Here is a 14,032-nt window from a genome sequence, read left to right as displayed (position 1 = left end):
CTCTCTGTCAGCTCTAGGGAAAGACACTCATCCCTTGTCAGCTTCTGTTCCTTGATCCCTTGGTGATCTATCCAGGGGCAGATTACCCAGTAAGCAAGGTAAGCACAGGCTTACTTGTGCTTACTTACTGAGCTGTAGTGAAAATTTCACATGGGGTTCACCACATCTTTGATAATGCCTGAGCCTCTTCCCCATCCCTAATATGTTCTGTCACTTGTAAAATATAAAAAGTTGGAAGGTCAAGATAAAACAGAATTAGGAACAAAAGTTCTAATATTTATTCCCAAATCCCAGTGGAGAGTCTTGTCGCTCCTGGGGCACGTGAACGCCCACCCCGCTTGGAGGAGAGGAGGAGAGAATTCTTCAGAGCCCAGAGCTGCTAGCTGACTGCAGATGCCTCATGGCTTCATTCTCCCAGCACGGCTCACTGTGCTCACTGTGATGGATGGTGGGGTCAAGGTTACAAGTTTGATCTGCCTTTGGGTCAATTGAGTCAGAAAGAAAAACTCCATTTTCATTGCCACAGACTGCCCTCGAGTCTGTTATCTCTGCATAATTCTTGGGTCACAAGTTGACATGGAGAGAAAACAGATGGAAAAACCCTGCGGGCCCCACTATTGACAGGGAGCCAATTGTGCCCACTCTGTGTACAAAGCCCTGTGGGCGCTGGGAGGCAGGAGCAGGCAAGCAGAGGACAGTCCCTCCTTGCTTCCCAGCCTGGATCAACCTCTGAGGCCCAGAGGGGTATGGGGGGGGAGGGTGTCGTGGGGGGGGCGGTGTCAGGGGGAGATTCAGCAGGCACAGAGGCAGAGCAGTCAGCCCTCCTGCCGGGTACCTATTAGACACAGAAGCTCTACCTGGGTCTCTGGGCTCAGTTTAAATTCCATCTCTATGCTGATGACCCTCATGAATAAATGGGTGGTCCAGACCAGCAGGCCATTGACCCCTTCACAGACAGCTGTCTCCTTGCTGTTTCCAACTAAAATGGTCTGAGTCCTCTGGGACCAAACTCAACCTCACCCCCAAATTGGCGCCTTCTCCAGTGTTCCCTTTCAGGAGTATCACCACCACCCAGACACCCAGCCAGGAACTAGGTGTACCTGTCCTCCTCAGACATGCTTGCCCCTGCTTGTCTCCCCGCCCACTCCTCCTCTTCCTGGAGTCTGGTTTCAAGGCCACTGATGCCCTTACCTAAAGTGACACCCTACGTCATCTCTGGCCCTGGACCCGCAGATTACGTCCTCCAGGACCTCCAGGACCAAAGGCATTTCTCTGACTTATTTTCTTGTTTGGTGATTTGTTTGTCCCCTTGACCCCAAACCCTTGAGGCCAGGGCCCAAGCTAAAGTCTTTCCTATCAGATACAGGAAGACAGCACTAGGCAGGGCCCACTTTTAGGGGTCCACGAATGTTTTGATTTCTTTTTAAATCAGAAAAAAAATCTTCATGTCAAAAAAAGATTTTAATATGTATATTTAATTTTTTTTATCAATAAACATGGTGCATTATTAATATATGTATATCGTTGTTGTTTGCCATCGAGTCAGACCCGACTCATAGCGACCCCTCCTTGGGTTTCCAGGGCAACATCACTACAGAAGTAGATTGCCCAACCTTCCTTCTGAGGAGTGGCTGGTGGGTTTGAACTGCCAGCCTCTGGTTAGCAGTCGAGTGCCTTAGGCACTATGCTACCAGAGCTCCTATATGTAATATAACATGTTAATAATTAAGAACTAGTTATCATTGAATGTTAAAGAGCTCTGGTGGCACAGTGGTTAAGAATTCAGCTGCTAATCAAAAGGTTGACGTTCGAACCCACCAGCTGCTCTGTGGGATAAAGATGAGGCAGTCTGCTTCTGTAGAGATTTACAGCCTTGCAAACCCCAATTTCAACCCAATTATACTCTGTCCTTTAGGGGCTCTGTGAGTCAGAATCAACTTGACAGCAGTGGGTTTGGTTTGAGCTTTGCTTCCGTAAGGTTTACAGCCTTAGAAATCCTATGGGGCAGTTCTACTCTGTCCTATAGAGTCACTATGTGTTGGAATCAACTTGATGGCAGTGAGTGTGACAATGGTGAAGTGCTTTGCTACTAACCAAAGGGTCAACAGTTCCTCAAACCCGCCAGCTGCTCCATGGGCGAAAAGACCTGGTGATCTGCTCCTAGAAAGATTGTTGTTGTTGTTAGGTGCCTTCGCGTCATCTCCGACTCATTGCCACCTATGGGCAGTAGAACAAAACACTTCCCGGGCCTGTGCCTGCCTTGCAATATTTGCTGTACCTGAGCCCGTCATTGCAGCCACTGTGTCAATCTATCTTTTTGAGGATCTTCCCCTTTTTTGCTGACCCTCCACCTTACCAAGCATGACATCCTTCTCCAGGGAATGGTCCCTTCTGACAACATGACCAAAGTAGGTGAGATGAAGTCTGGCCATCCTCACTTCCAAGGAGCATTCCAGCTGCACTTCTTCCAGGACAGACTTGTTAGTTCTTTTAGCAGACCATGGTACTCTTAACATTCTTCTCCAACACCAACTCAAAAGCATCAACTCTTCTTCGGTCTTCCTTATTCATTGTCCAGCTATCAGAGGCGACTGAAAATACCATGGCTTGGGTCAGGCGCACTAGAAAGATTACAGCCTAGGACACCCCACAGAGCAGTGCTGCTGGGTCCTGTAGGGACTCTGTGAGTCAGGATAGACTCAATGGCACACAATAACACCACTTAACATGAATATGTTTGTTTTTACACTAATGCAGTTACAACATGTGTGTGCATGTGTATGGAGGAAGGGGCCCATGAAAGTCACAATGCCATCCTGGGCAATGTCTGTCTTGTCTATTATTATAGACTTGAGCACCCCACAGAGTGTTTACAACACAGTAGGTGCTCAATAAGTATCTGAAGAATAAATGAATCTGCACTGTAGATTTATTTTTGCTATTGTTTCTCCAGGCAATACAACTGCCAACTCTCAGCAGCTGGGGACAGGGCAGGGAGCTGTTGCAAGAAGTGATGGTGCTGCAGCCACGTCGTCTAAGTCAGCCAGGCTGATGGCCCCGCCCTTGCTGTCCTAGATCTGCCAGGAGCAGCCTACGGCCTTCAGCCCCAGGACCCGCCTTCTCAATGCCCTCCTCAATCTCATTTCAGGAGGAAAACTGAGAATGCCCTCCTGTTCAGCTATTTCTCAAGTACACCTACGTACTAACGTTTAGGTGGCTAAAAGGAAGTGCCAGCTTTCTCATGGGCACGCTTCCAGTTGGTGGAATAATTTAAGATGCAAGTACACACCGTTTCCCGATGGGATGGCATAACCCTTTAAAAAAAAAAACTGAGTAAACTACACTTGACCTGAAACCATGATTTGTCTTAAATTAGCCCTTTATGGAGGGGTGAGGGCAACTCTTGAGAGCAGTGGTTCATGGTGGGGGCAATTTGCCTTCCCCAGCCCATCAGGGAACAATTGGCAATGAAACCCACCAGCCACTCCTCGGAAGGAAGCTTGGGCAATCCTACTTCCGTAGTGATACTGCCTCGAAAACCCAAGGAGGGGTCGCTATGAGTCGGGGCCGACTCGACGGCACATAACAACAACAACAACAGAGATATTTTGATTCTCACAACTTGAGGGGGAGGCGTGCTATCAACATCTGGTGCGAAAGGGCAGGGGATTCTATTAAACAATGCCCCGCACAGCCGCCACCACAAACAATGATCCCACCCAAAATGTCAACAGTGTGATTGAGAAACCCTGCTGGCAAGAACCTACATTACATCTCTTAAATAAATGGCTTGCATCACTTGAGCCTAACCTTCAATTATTGTTGTTAGATACCGCTGAGTCTGTTCCAACTCATGGCGACCCCATGCACAGCAGGACAGAACACTGCCCAGTCCCACGCCGTCCTCACAAACATTGTTGCTGTGTTTGAGCCCATTGTTGCAGCCACTGTGTCAACCCATCTCATTGAGGGTCTTCTTCTTTCCTGCTGACCCCCTGCTTTACCAAGCACAATGTCCTTCTTCAGGGACTGGTCCTTCCTGATGACATGTCCCAAGTATGTGAGGCAAAGCCTCTCCACCTCAGCTTCTAAGGAGCATTCTGGCTGGACTTCCTTCAAGACAGATTTGTTTGTTCTTCTGGCAGTCCATCATACAGTCAATATCCTTTGCCAGCACCATCATTCAAATGCATCAGTTCTTCTGTGGTCTTCCTTATTCATTGTCCAGCCTTCACATGCATATGAGGAGATTGAAATTAGCATGGCTTGGGTCAGGCGCAGCTTAATTCTCAAAGTGTTATCTTTGCTTTTTAACACTTTAAAGAAATGTTTTGTAGCAGCTTTGCCCAATACAATACGTCATTTGATTTCTTGGCTGCTGCTTCCATGGGTGTTGATTGTGGATCCAAAATGAAATCCTTGACAACTTCACTATGTTTCCGTTTCTTGTGATGTTGCTTATTGGAAGAACTGTGAGGATTTTTGTTTTCCACATGATGAGATATAATCCATACTGAAGGCTGTAGCTTTTGATCTTCTTCAGTAAGTGCTTCATGTCCTCTTTACTTTCAGCAAGCAAGATTGTGTCATCAACATATCACAGTTTGTTAATGAGTCTTCCTCCAATCCCGATGCTGGGATCGTCTTCATATAGTCCGTCTCCTGAGATTATTTGCTCAGGCTACAGATTGAATAAATATGATGAAAGGAAAAAACCCTGACACATACCTTTCCTGATTTTAAACCATGCAGCATCCCTTTGTTATGTTTGAACGACTACCTCTTGGTATATGTGGTGGTTAAATTTATGTGTCAACTTGGCTGGGCCTGGTTGAGTGGCTGGGCAGCTGAATGTAGTTATCCCACAAGGTGAGTTTGGTAATTAACTTCATGGTGGAATCTATTGGAGCAGCTGAGTAGCTGCTTTGGGTACGTGGTCTGCTTCCCATATATAAGAAACAGCTTTGGGAATGGTCTCTAGCTTATGGCATGCTTGAACTCTACATGTAGCCGAGTTGTTGTTCAGCAGTCTGCCATGCTCTGCCGATCTTGGGACTTTTAATGGACTTGAGTTAATGGCCTGCTATGTGGTTTGAGGAGCTCTGGTAGCACAGTGCCTAAGACACTGGACAGCTAAGCAGAAGGCTGGCGGTTCAAACCCACCAACTACTCCTTGAAAGGGAGGTTGGGCAATCTACTTCTGTAGTGATAACACCCCGGAAACCCAAGGAGGGGTCACTATGAGTCGGGTCTGACTCCACAGCACATAACAACAACAACATGTGATTTGGATGTGGAACAAGGGATATCATAGCTGCTATCAGATGGACCTTGGCTCAAAGCAAAGAATATCAGAACGATATTTACTTGTGTTTTATTGACTATGCAAAGGCATTTGATTGTGTAGATCATAACAAATTGTGGATGACATTGAGAAGAATGGGAATTCCTGAACACTTGATCGTGCTCATGAGGAACCTGTACATTGACCAGGAGGTTGTTGTTCGAACAGAACAAGGGGACACTGCATGGTTTAAAATCAAGAAGGGAGTGTGTCAGGGTTGTATCCTTTCCCCATACTTATTCAATCTGTATGCTGAGCAAATAATCTGAGAAGCTGGACTATATGAAGAAGAACGTGGCATCAAGATTGGAGGAAGAATCATTAACAACCTGTAATACGCTGCTGACACAACTTTGTTTCCTGAAAGTGAGGATGACTTGAGGCACTTACTGATGAAAACTGAAGAATATAGTCTGCAGTATGGATTACATCTCAATATAAAGAAAACAAAAATTCCTATAAGCACCATCACGATAAACAGAGAAGAGGCTGAAGTTGTCAAAGACTTCACATTGCTTGGTTCTACAACTGACACCAATGGAAGCAGCAGTCAGAACATTAGATGACATATAGCATTGGGCTAGTTGGCTGGAAGGGACCTCTTTCAAGTGCTGAGGAAAAAGGATGTCTCCTTGAGGACTAAGGTGCGTCTGACACAAGCCATGATATTTTCAATCACCTCATATGCATGTGAGAGCTGGACAATGAATAAAGAAGACCAAAGAAGAATTGATGCTTTTGAGTTGTGGTGCTGGCAAAGAATGCTGAAAGTACCGTGGACTGCTAAAAGAACTAACACATCTGTCCTGGAGGAAGTGCAGCTGGAATGCTCCTTGGAAGCGAGAATGGCTGGACTTCATCTCACCTACTTTGGTCATGTTGTCAGAAGGGACCATTCCCTGGAGAAGGATGTCATGCTTGGTAAGGTGGAGGGTCGATGAAAGAGGGGAAGGAAGGCCCTCAACGAGATGCATTGACACAGTGGCAGCGACGATGGGCTCAAGTATAGCAAGGATCATGGAGCTGGTGTGGGACCAGGCAATGTTTCATTTTGCTATTCATAGGGTCGCTATGAGCCAGACATGACTCTATGGCACCTAACAATTAACAACAGATATGTGGTTTGGCAACATTGGGACTGTGCCTTTTTACTTGTCAACCTTGGGCTTGTCAGTCTCAGCAGCCAGCAGCTGTCTGAGTGAAGAAAAGCCTCCAGCTTCAGTGGGCTGGGAGCAGGAGGCCAAGCTGAAGCCTGAGCTTGAGAGACTTTCACCCAGCCCTTAGAGCCTGTCACTAAGGCTCTTTGAACTCAGACTTAAAGCCTCCAAAACTGTAAGAGAATAAACTCCTGTTTGTTCAAGCTATTTCATTGGTAGTATATTCTTGTCAGAGCAACACTAGGTAAACAAAACAGTCTGTGCACAGCTAGCTCCCTCATGAGACAGTTAGGTGTTCTGGAATTCCCATTCTTTGCAACGTTATCCATAAGTTCTGATGATTCACACAGTCGAATGCCTTTATATAGTCGATAAAACACAAGCAAACATCTTTCTAGTGTTCTCTGGTTTCAGCCAAGATCCGTATGACACCACTTGTTCCACCTCCTCTTCTGAATCTGGCTTGAATTTCTGGCAGGTCCTTGTTGATGTACTGCTGCAAAGTTTTGAATTCAGCATACTTTTCCTTGCATGTGATATTAATGATATTGTTCAATAATTTCCACATTCCATTTGATCTCCTTTCTTTCAGTAGACTTGGTTTTATTGATTTATGCCTTGGCATCATCTTTCCATTCCTATTTGAGTAATTCTGTAAGAAGCTGCCTAATGGAGTGTGTGGCCATAGCAATTATAAGGCTGTTGTCAAGATGTTGCCTGGGACATCACCTCTGTCCTCTTCAAAGGCTTCAAAAGGCCTCTCAGACTCAAGCTCATTCTGGCATATTTTTTGCCCTGTGATATTTGTGAGTATTGTAGCAGATAAATGCCCCTTTTCACTTGGACTAGCAGGAAGCTCAGAGTCCAGTTTGCAGCCCACCTGTGAGAATATGGAAGCCCACCTGGAGCTTGTTTCTGTGCACTACACTCTCCAATTGTCTGTACTGTTTGTTCCAGGCTTGTGTTTGCTCTGATTTATTTTTATCCTATTGTTTTTAATGTATTTTTGCAAGCTGCCTCCAGTCCTCGTTGGAACAAGGCACAACATAAAAACCAAACAATTCAGCAGCGGCCTGTTGCCTTGGCAGATATTTTCACACACCAGAAGGCTGCTGGTTCAAACCTACCAGCCACTCCTTGGAAGGAAGGTTGGGCAATCTACTTCTGTAGCGATACTGCCTTGGAAACCCAAGGAGGGGTCACTATGAGTCAGGTTCAACTCAATGGCAGTGAGTTTGGTTTTTGGTTTGAGTGCCATTTCGGGGTTGGATTCCTACTGGAGCAGTTGTGCCTTTGACCACTCGTGTGCCCTCTTGGATGCCCCCTCTCGGAGGACCAGCATCTAAGTGGTTAGAGCAACAAGTAATAGAAGCGAAGCCATCAACATCCATCTGCCTGCAAACACCTTGCCCCCACAATGTTCTTTCCAGTCTCCCATCTGTCCATTGGCAGGAAGCCACAGGGCCTGGAGGAGACTGAGGAGGGGAGACACATAGACATGCACTCCTATCTCTTCTCCCTTTTCTGCATCTTCACTCCGGGCCCTCAGGGCACAGGGGACAGGGTAACACCACAGCTAAGTGGCATGTCAGGATACCATCTATTCCAGCGTAGGGAGAGTTGGGCACTTGGAGGGCTCAGGTGTGAGACTGAGGGGAGCCAGGGTGGGGGGAGTACCACACACTGCTCCACCTCATCTTGAGCTCCAGCACCACCCCACCACCCCTCCTGCCATCGCACCCCCACGTGCGAGCAGCTACTGCTGCACACAGTCCACCCCCTCAGCCTGCCTCTCCTCTGTGAGGCCACAGTGACCAAGCCTCCCAGGGCATTTCAGGACCTCTGCTCTGCAGCTCTGGTGGTGCAGTGGTTAAGCATTTGGCTGCCAACCAAAAGGTCAATGGTTTGAACCCACTAGCCACTCCACAGGACAAAGATGACGCAATCTGCTTCTGTAAAGCCTTGGAAACACTATGGGCAGTTCTGCTCTGTCCTATAGGGCCGTTGAGCTGTAATAGACTCAATGGCAGTGGGTTGTATTTTTTTCCCCTCTACTCTGCTCTGCTCCACTCCTGCTCAGGGGGGGTCAGCCAGTCCCTTCTCCCAGCCTTCATCTTCCCATCTGTACAATGAAGGCAGGGTGGACCAGATCCTAAAATTCTAGAAAGCTAAGTCTCCCCTGTTTCTTCTTATACCCATATAACCATGACTGTCATGTTGATTCTGACCCACAGCAATCCTAGGAGTGTACTTGCCCCACAGGGTTTCTAAGACTAAAATCTTTATGGAAAACAAATTGCCACACCTCTCTCCTGCAGAGTTGGTGGTAAGGTCAAACCACTGACCTTTTGGTTAGCAGCCGAGTGCTTACCCACTGTGCCATCAGAGCGCCTTTTCCTCTCCTCTTAGGATCCTGTAATTTTAGGGTCTGGAGCTCCCCAGCCCCACCAGATCATTAGCTCCTGGAAGGTGCACATCAGGCCAGCTCTCCCATAGCCCTGGGGGTTTCCTGACTGGTTGGAATTTTCTCCACCAATGGTCAAAAACATTCTCCTGGCTCCCAGAGGACCTTTGGTAGGTAAGGAAAGTGTTTCTCCTTGGGACAGTTATACCTGTCTGGGAGGGGCAGCCCTTGCGCAGGTCCCTCTGGCTCACATCTGCTTGGGCCTCACCGAACAGCACTTCCCTCTCCCCGGTGGTATCTGAGCTAGATTTGCAGCTCCCAGGATCCCATCTCCCCATTGGACAACCACTGTGTCCCAGCCTCACCCTCCCTTGGGGCCAATACCGGCTTAGAGTTAACTCCCATCCTAGCCACCTCCCTCATTAGCTCTAGTGAACCTGTCTGGGGCAGAGCAAATGGAGTGATTATTAATTATACTTCTCATTGCTTCCTGGGCAAGAGGCTGAGCCGGCAACAGGAGCCCAGTTTTCTCTGTAGATGCCTGGGGGAAAGGAGGAGTATTCCCACAGGGAATCCAGCCGCACTGGGACCCCCAGCTACAGAGAGGCAGCGCTGTCCCAGCAACAGATGACAGGAATGTGAGGAAGGAAGGTGACAAGGCCAGAGCTGGGCCAGCAGGGTGGAGGGTCCCCAGGTATCCGCCCAGGTCAGACACACCCTGTGATGGTTATGTTTGTATGTCAACTTGGCTGGGCCTGGCTGAGTGGCTGGGCAGCTGGATGTAGTATTCCCCATGATGAGACTGGTAATCAACTCCATGGTGGAATCTACTGGGAGCAGCTGAGTAGCTGCCTTTGGGTATGTGGTCCACTTTCTATATATAAGACTTTGGGAATGGTCTCTAGCATATGGCACGCTTGGACCCTGCATGTAGCCGTGTTGTTACTCAGCAGCCTGCCATGCTCTGCTGACCTTGGGACTTACAATGGACTTAAGTTAATGGCCTGCCGAGTGGTTTGGTAACATTGGGACTGTGCATTTTCACCTGTCAACCTTGGGGCTTCTCAGCCTCAGCAGCCAGCAGCTGTCTGAGTGAAGAAACACCTCTAGCTCCAGTGGGCCAGGAGCAAGAGGCAGAGCTGGACCCCAAGGTTGAGGGGCTTTCACCCAGCCCCTAGAGCCCGGCACTTTGAACTGGGACTTAAAGCCTCCAAATTGTTAAGAATAAACTCCTGTTTGGTAAGGTCATTCCACTTGTGGTATATTCTTATCAGAGTGCTGAATGTGAGGGGAAAAGGACAGGGGTTTTGAAACCATTGATATCTGACTTTACATTGACTAATGCTGTGACTTCATAGAAAGTGGCCATGTGGCCTCACCAGCACAATTTTTCATCTATAAAATGGGGACAGTGAGGGTGTCTCTCCCTGAGCTCATGCTCCAGGGTCACTGGGTAAAATGGAGGAAGGGGAAAAGTCGGCCCCTTTTTGCAGATTCTAAAGAAAGCCAAGGGCAGAGGCTGCACCAGTCAATGCCCTGGTGGGGACAGTGTCACAAGGTCAGCATCAGAGAGGCTTGAGAGAACACTGCCCCTACCACTCCCTAACAGGACAGCATGCACATGTCACCTCACCACACCGGTCCCACTGCACAGATGAGAAGAATGAGGTAGAATGGTTAACTGGCTTGCCAAGGGCACCCAAGTGACAAAGAGCACAGCAACCTGAGTCTCAGGGCAGATGGACACCTGAGGCCCTGTCCTTCCAGAAGGGTGGTAGATGGGAGGGGACCAAGAGAGAAGCTGCCTCAGGCCCTCACAGTGCCACAGGGGCAGAGGCCCCCAGGAAGCCCATTCAGGACCCTCACCTCCCACCTCTATCTTGAAACAACCCTCCCAAGAAACAGACACACACCAGAGGTGCTATAGGGCTTTTTAATGTTACCGCATCATTTAACAATATTGTGGAGAAAAAAAAATATACAGTTGAGAATCTGGAACTGACCATTGTCAGGATGGGTTTTAAGGGCAGCTGATGGGGGCTGCAAAACCCCTTCCAATTCCTCCCCCACCTGGGGGGCTAAGCTACTGCTAACAGGAGCACCAAGAGGGGACGTGAGTCAGAAACTAAGTTAGTGGCTCTTAGAGTCAGGACCGGGCAGAAAATGGGAAACTAGAGCAGGCGGACCCAGCAGCCCCTGGCCAGAACCCTCGTTTGAATCAGTTCTGTCTGCACCATCCCCAGCTGCCCACTCAGCTACATGGAGACAGGAGGAGGTGGCTCGGCCTGTTCCCAGGTAAGAAACATCCTCCTCAGCCCCCTCGCATAGTGTGGAGGGTCGCTTGGTGAAACAGAGGACTCCAAGTGAAATCTGAATTTCAGATAAACAATGCAGCATTTTTTAGTATGTTCCGTGCACCACCTGGAACATACCTGTGCTAAACAAGTGTCAGTCTGTCGCTTAGCTGAAACTCAAACTTAACTCAGCATCCTGTTTGTTTTTTGCGAAATCTGGTGATCGTATTCTCGGGGACCCTTTGTCTCAAACTAGGGAAGGGGTTCAGTCAGCAAAGGCCTAGGAAAGGAAGTAGTTGGTATGGGGAGGCGAAGGGGTGGGAGGAGGGGAGGAGAGGGAACAACCCAGTCAAAAAAAGAGCTTATTTCCCACATGGGAATGATATTTAAAAAAAAAAAAAAAACATTTCCCAGACCATTTTCTACACTGGCCTTCCTCAGGTGTACCGGGGAAGGGGACAGGAGGGGGCAAACACACAGACCCAGACCACACAGTTCTAAGGAAAGTTTGGAAGCGTTAGTTAAATGTCAAGCTGCCGGGGAAGGGGACAGGAGGGGGCAAACACACAGACCCAGACCACACAGTTCTAAGGAAAGTTTGGAAGCGTTAGTTAAATGTCAAGCTGCCTTCTCTGCCCAGCACTTCAGTATGCTAACATCCACTGTGCATTCTAAAGAGGAGGAACTTAGTAGTATAAAGTGTTTCTGAAAGGCTGTGATCTTCCTTCTGGAGGCAGACCTGTGTACACCATTCCTGATACTGCTCTGTAAAGATCTGAAAATAACAAGAACAAGCGAACCCACAGACACTGACCCAGAGCCCCAGGCCCGGTCCTACTGTTAGCCCCGGAAGGCTGCTTCTGGAACATGCAGGAAGCCCATTCTGTTCTCATGCCCTGGAAAGGACCACGTTCAGGGGCAGTCTGCCTGCTGCCCCTAACTCCAGCATGCTACAGGAACCAGGGATGACGAGTAGGGGACCACCCCTTCCTCCAGCTGCACACACTTGGACCAGGCAGCCACCACCAGTCATAGCAGAAAGGCCAGGAGAGGAAAGAGAACTGTGTGTCCTTAGGCCTGGCACTGACACCACCTCTGGGCTCACCTGTCGTTGCAGGTGGCAGGAACTCAGGTAGACATCTGGCACCCAGGTGAGGGCAGGGGGGAGGAGAGGCGGGCCCAGAGAAGAAAGCTGATTCTGCCATAGGCTGGTGGGGGGACATGGAGGTTAACAGTCAGGCGGCCAGTCGACCCCCATGCTGGCTCCCCAGGCTTCTCTGTAGATCCTCAGGTCTAGCCAGGGCCCCTCACCCATGAGGTCCAAGTCTCTTGGTGGCGGCTGCTTGGAAGGGTGGAAAGTTGTGGTGGGTGGGCACAAAAGAGAGGAAGCCAGGAGCTTAGAGCACTGTTTCCTGCCCTCACACATGGATTTCATCCTCCTCCTCGTCCATGAAGGAGAACTCCTTGTCCGGCTGCCTCGGGAGGGTGGCCCGGGCTCTGTCCGGCCCCCGGAAGGCGGGGCTGCGCTCCTCCAGGACCCCCGAGGCGCAGCTGGACAGGGAGCTGGTGTCCCGCGTGGTGTGGCTGCCCACACTGCGAGCCGAGCCGGGGCTGGGGGCGGCCGCTGCCCATCCCTCATCCTCCAGCGCGTGGGGGGGCAGCGAGGAAGAGTCCAGCCCGGCCTTGGCTTCCTGCCGGGCCAGCGGAAGGGCTGCAGAGGTGGGAAGAGGAGCTGGGGCAGCAAGACTGCTGGGGCCCTCATTGCCATGATAACCTCCATCTTCCTCCTCTTCAGGCTCCCACTCGTCCTTGTCCATGATGCTGAGCACATCACCCAGCATAGAGGGCCCCAGGTCGATGTGGAAGGACATGATGGATTCGGCGTGCTTCAGCCCGTAGCTGGCCTTCGGCACCACAGGCAGGTCGGTGAGGTCCCCGAAGGCCTGCTCATCCAGGATGGGGTCAGGCGAGTGGGGGCCCCCGGCCCCGTTGCGGTGGGGCAGCCCCTCTCTGGCACCCCGCTCCTGCACGTCACTCTCCCCGGCACTCCCCTTCTTCACAGGGCTGGATGACAGGCTCTTAGGCAGCTTGCTGGAGCCCCTCTCCGCAGCCTCCTTCTCATTCAGCTGAGGCAAGGACATGGCGTTCTTGACAAAGAGGGCCGAGTCCCGCAGAGAGCCCAGCATGTCCCTCTGCTCCCGGTCGCCCCTTGTCACTGACTGTGACCGCTTGCTGCCCCGGAACTTCCGGGACAGGAGGCTGCGTTTGGAAGATGAGGCAGAGGCCTGCTCGTCCAGGGACTCGCCGTCCGGCTCACCAGCCTTGCTGTTGAGGAAGGAGGTGTCCCCGAAGGCGTCTCCAGCCCGGCCCACATGCATGGTGTGGCGGAAGTCGCCCAGGGGGGCGCTGATCATCTCGGCCGTGAGGTCCATGCGGGAGCGGCGCTTGGAGTGCACTGAGCTGGACACCAGCTGCTTGAGGATGGGCATCGTGCTGGCGGGATGGGGGAAGGTGGGCCTCCCAAGGTCCTACACAGGTCTGGGGTCAGATCTCAAGTCCAGCGGGGGCGGGTGTGATAACGAGGAGATCATAAGGCTGCAAGCAGAGAACAGGAGGCAAAGGATTAGCCTGGGCAGAGCACCCAGCACAAAAGCCCGCCTGCCCAAACGAGCTGTCTTTAAGACAACTCCGACTCACGGTGCCCCCACGTGCATCAGAGAACACTGCTCCATGGGTCCTCGAGGGCTGAGAGTTTGGAAGGGGATCACCAGGCCTTTCTTCCAAGGCACCTCTGGGTGGACTGAATGCCCAACCTTTGGGTTAGCAACCAAGC

At 50.3% G+C, this 14,032-nt stretch overlaps 1 protein-coding gene across 1 annotated transcript; it reads right to left on the bottom strand.

The window, feature by feature from the left end:
• Positions 1 to 12,617: 12,617 nt before the first annotated feature.
• On the bottom strand, positions 12,618 to 13,688 carry CDC42EP4 (CDC42 effector protein 4). Its single transcript, XM_007959889.1, has one exon. The coding sequence runs from the start codon at positions 13,686 to 13,688 to the stop codon at positions 12,618 to 12,620; it is 1,071 nt and encodes a 356-aa protein (XP_007958080.1).
• Between the last annotated feature and the right edge of the window lie 344 nt (positions 13,689 to 14,032).

Source organism: Orycteropus afer, unplaced genomic scaffold (genome assembly GCF_000298275.1).
Source record: "Orycteropus afer afer isolate SDZICR_OR568_19922 unplaced genomic scaffold, OryAfe1.0 scaffold00018, whole genome shotgun sequence".
Lineage (NCBI taxonomy): Eukaryota > Metazoa > Chordata > Mammalia > Tubulidentata > Orycteropodidae > Orycteropus > Orycteropus afer.
The sequence above is the reverse complement of the archived record's forward strand: the minus strand, read 5'-3'. Positions and strand labels throughout refer to the sequence as shown.

What these genes read in the sequence shown, in the direction of transcription:
- CDC42EP4 (XM_007959889.1), bottom strand. Translation starts at nt 13,688, where the DNA reads ATGCCCATCCTCAAGCAGCTGGTGTCCAGCTCAGTGCACTCCAAGCGC.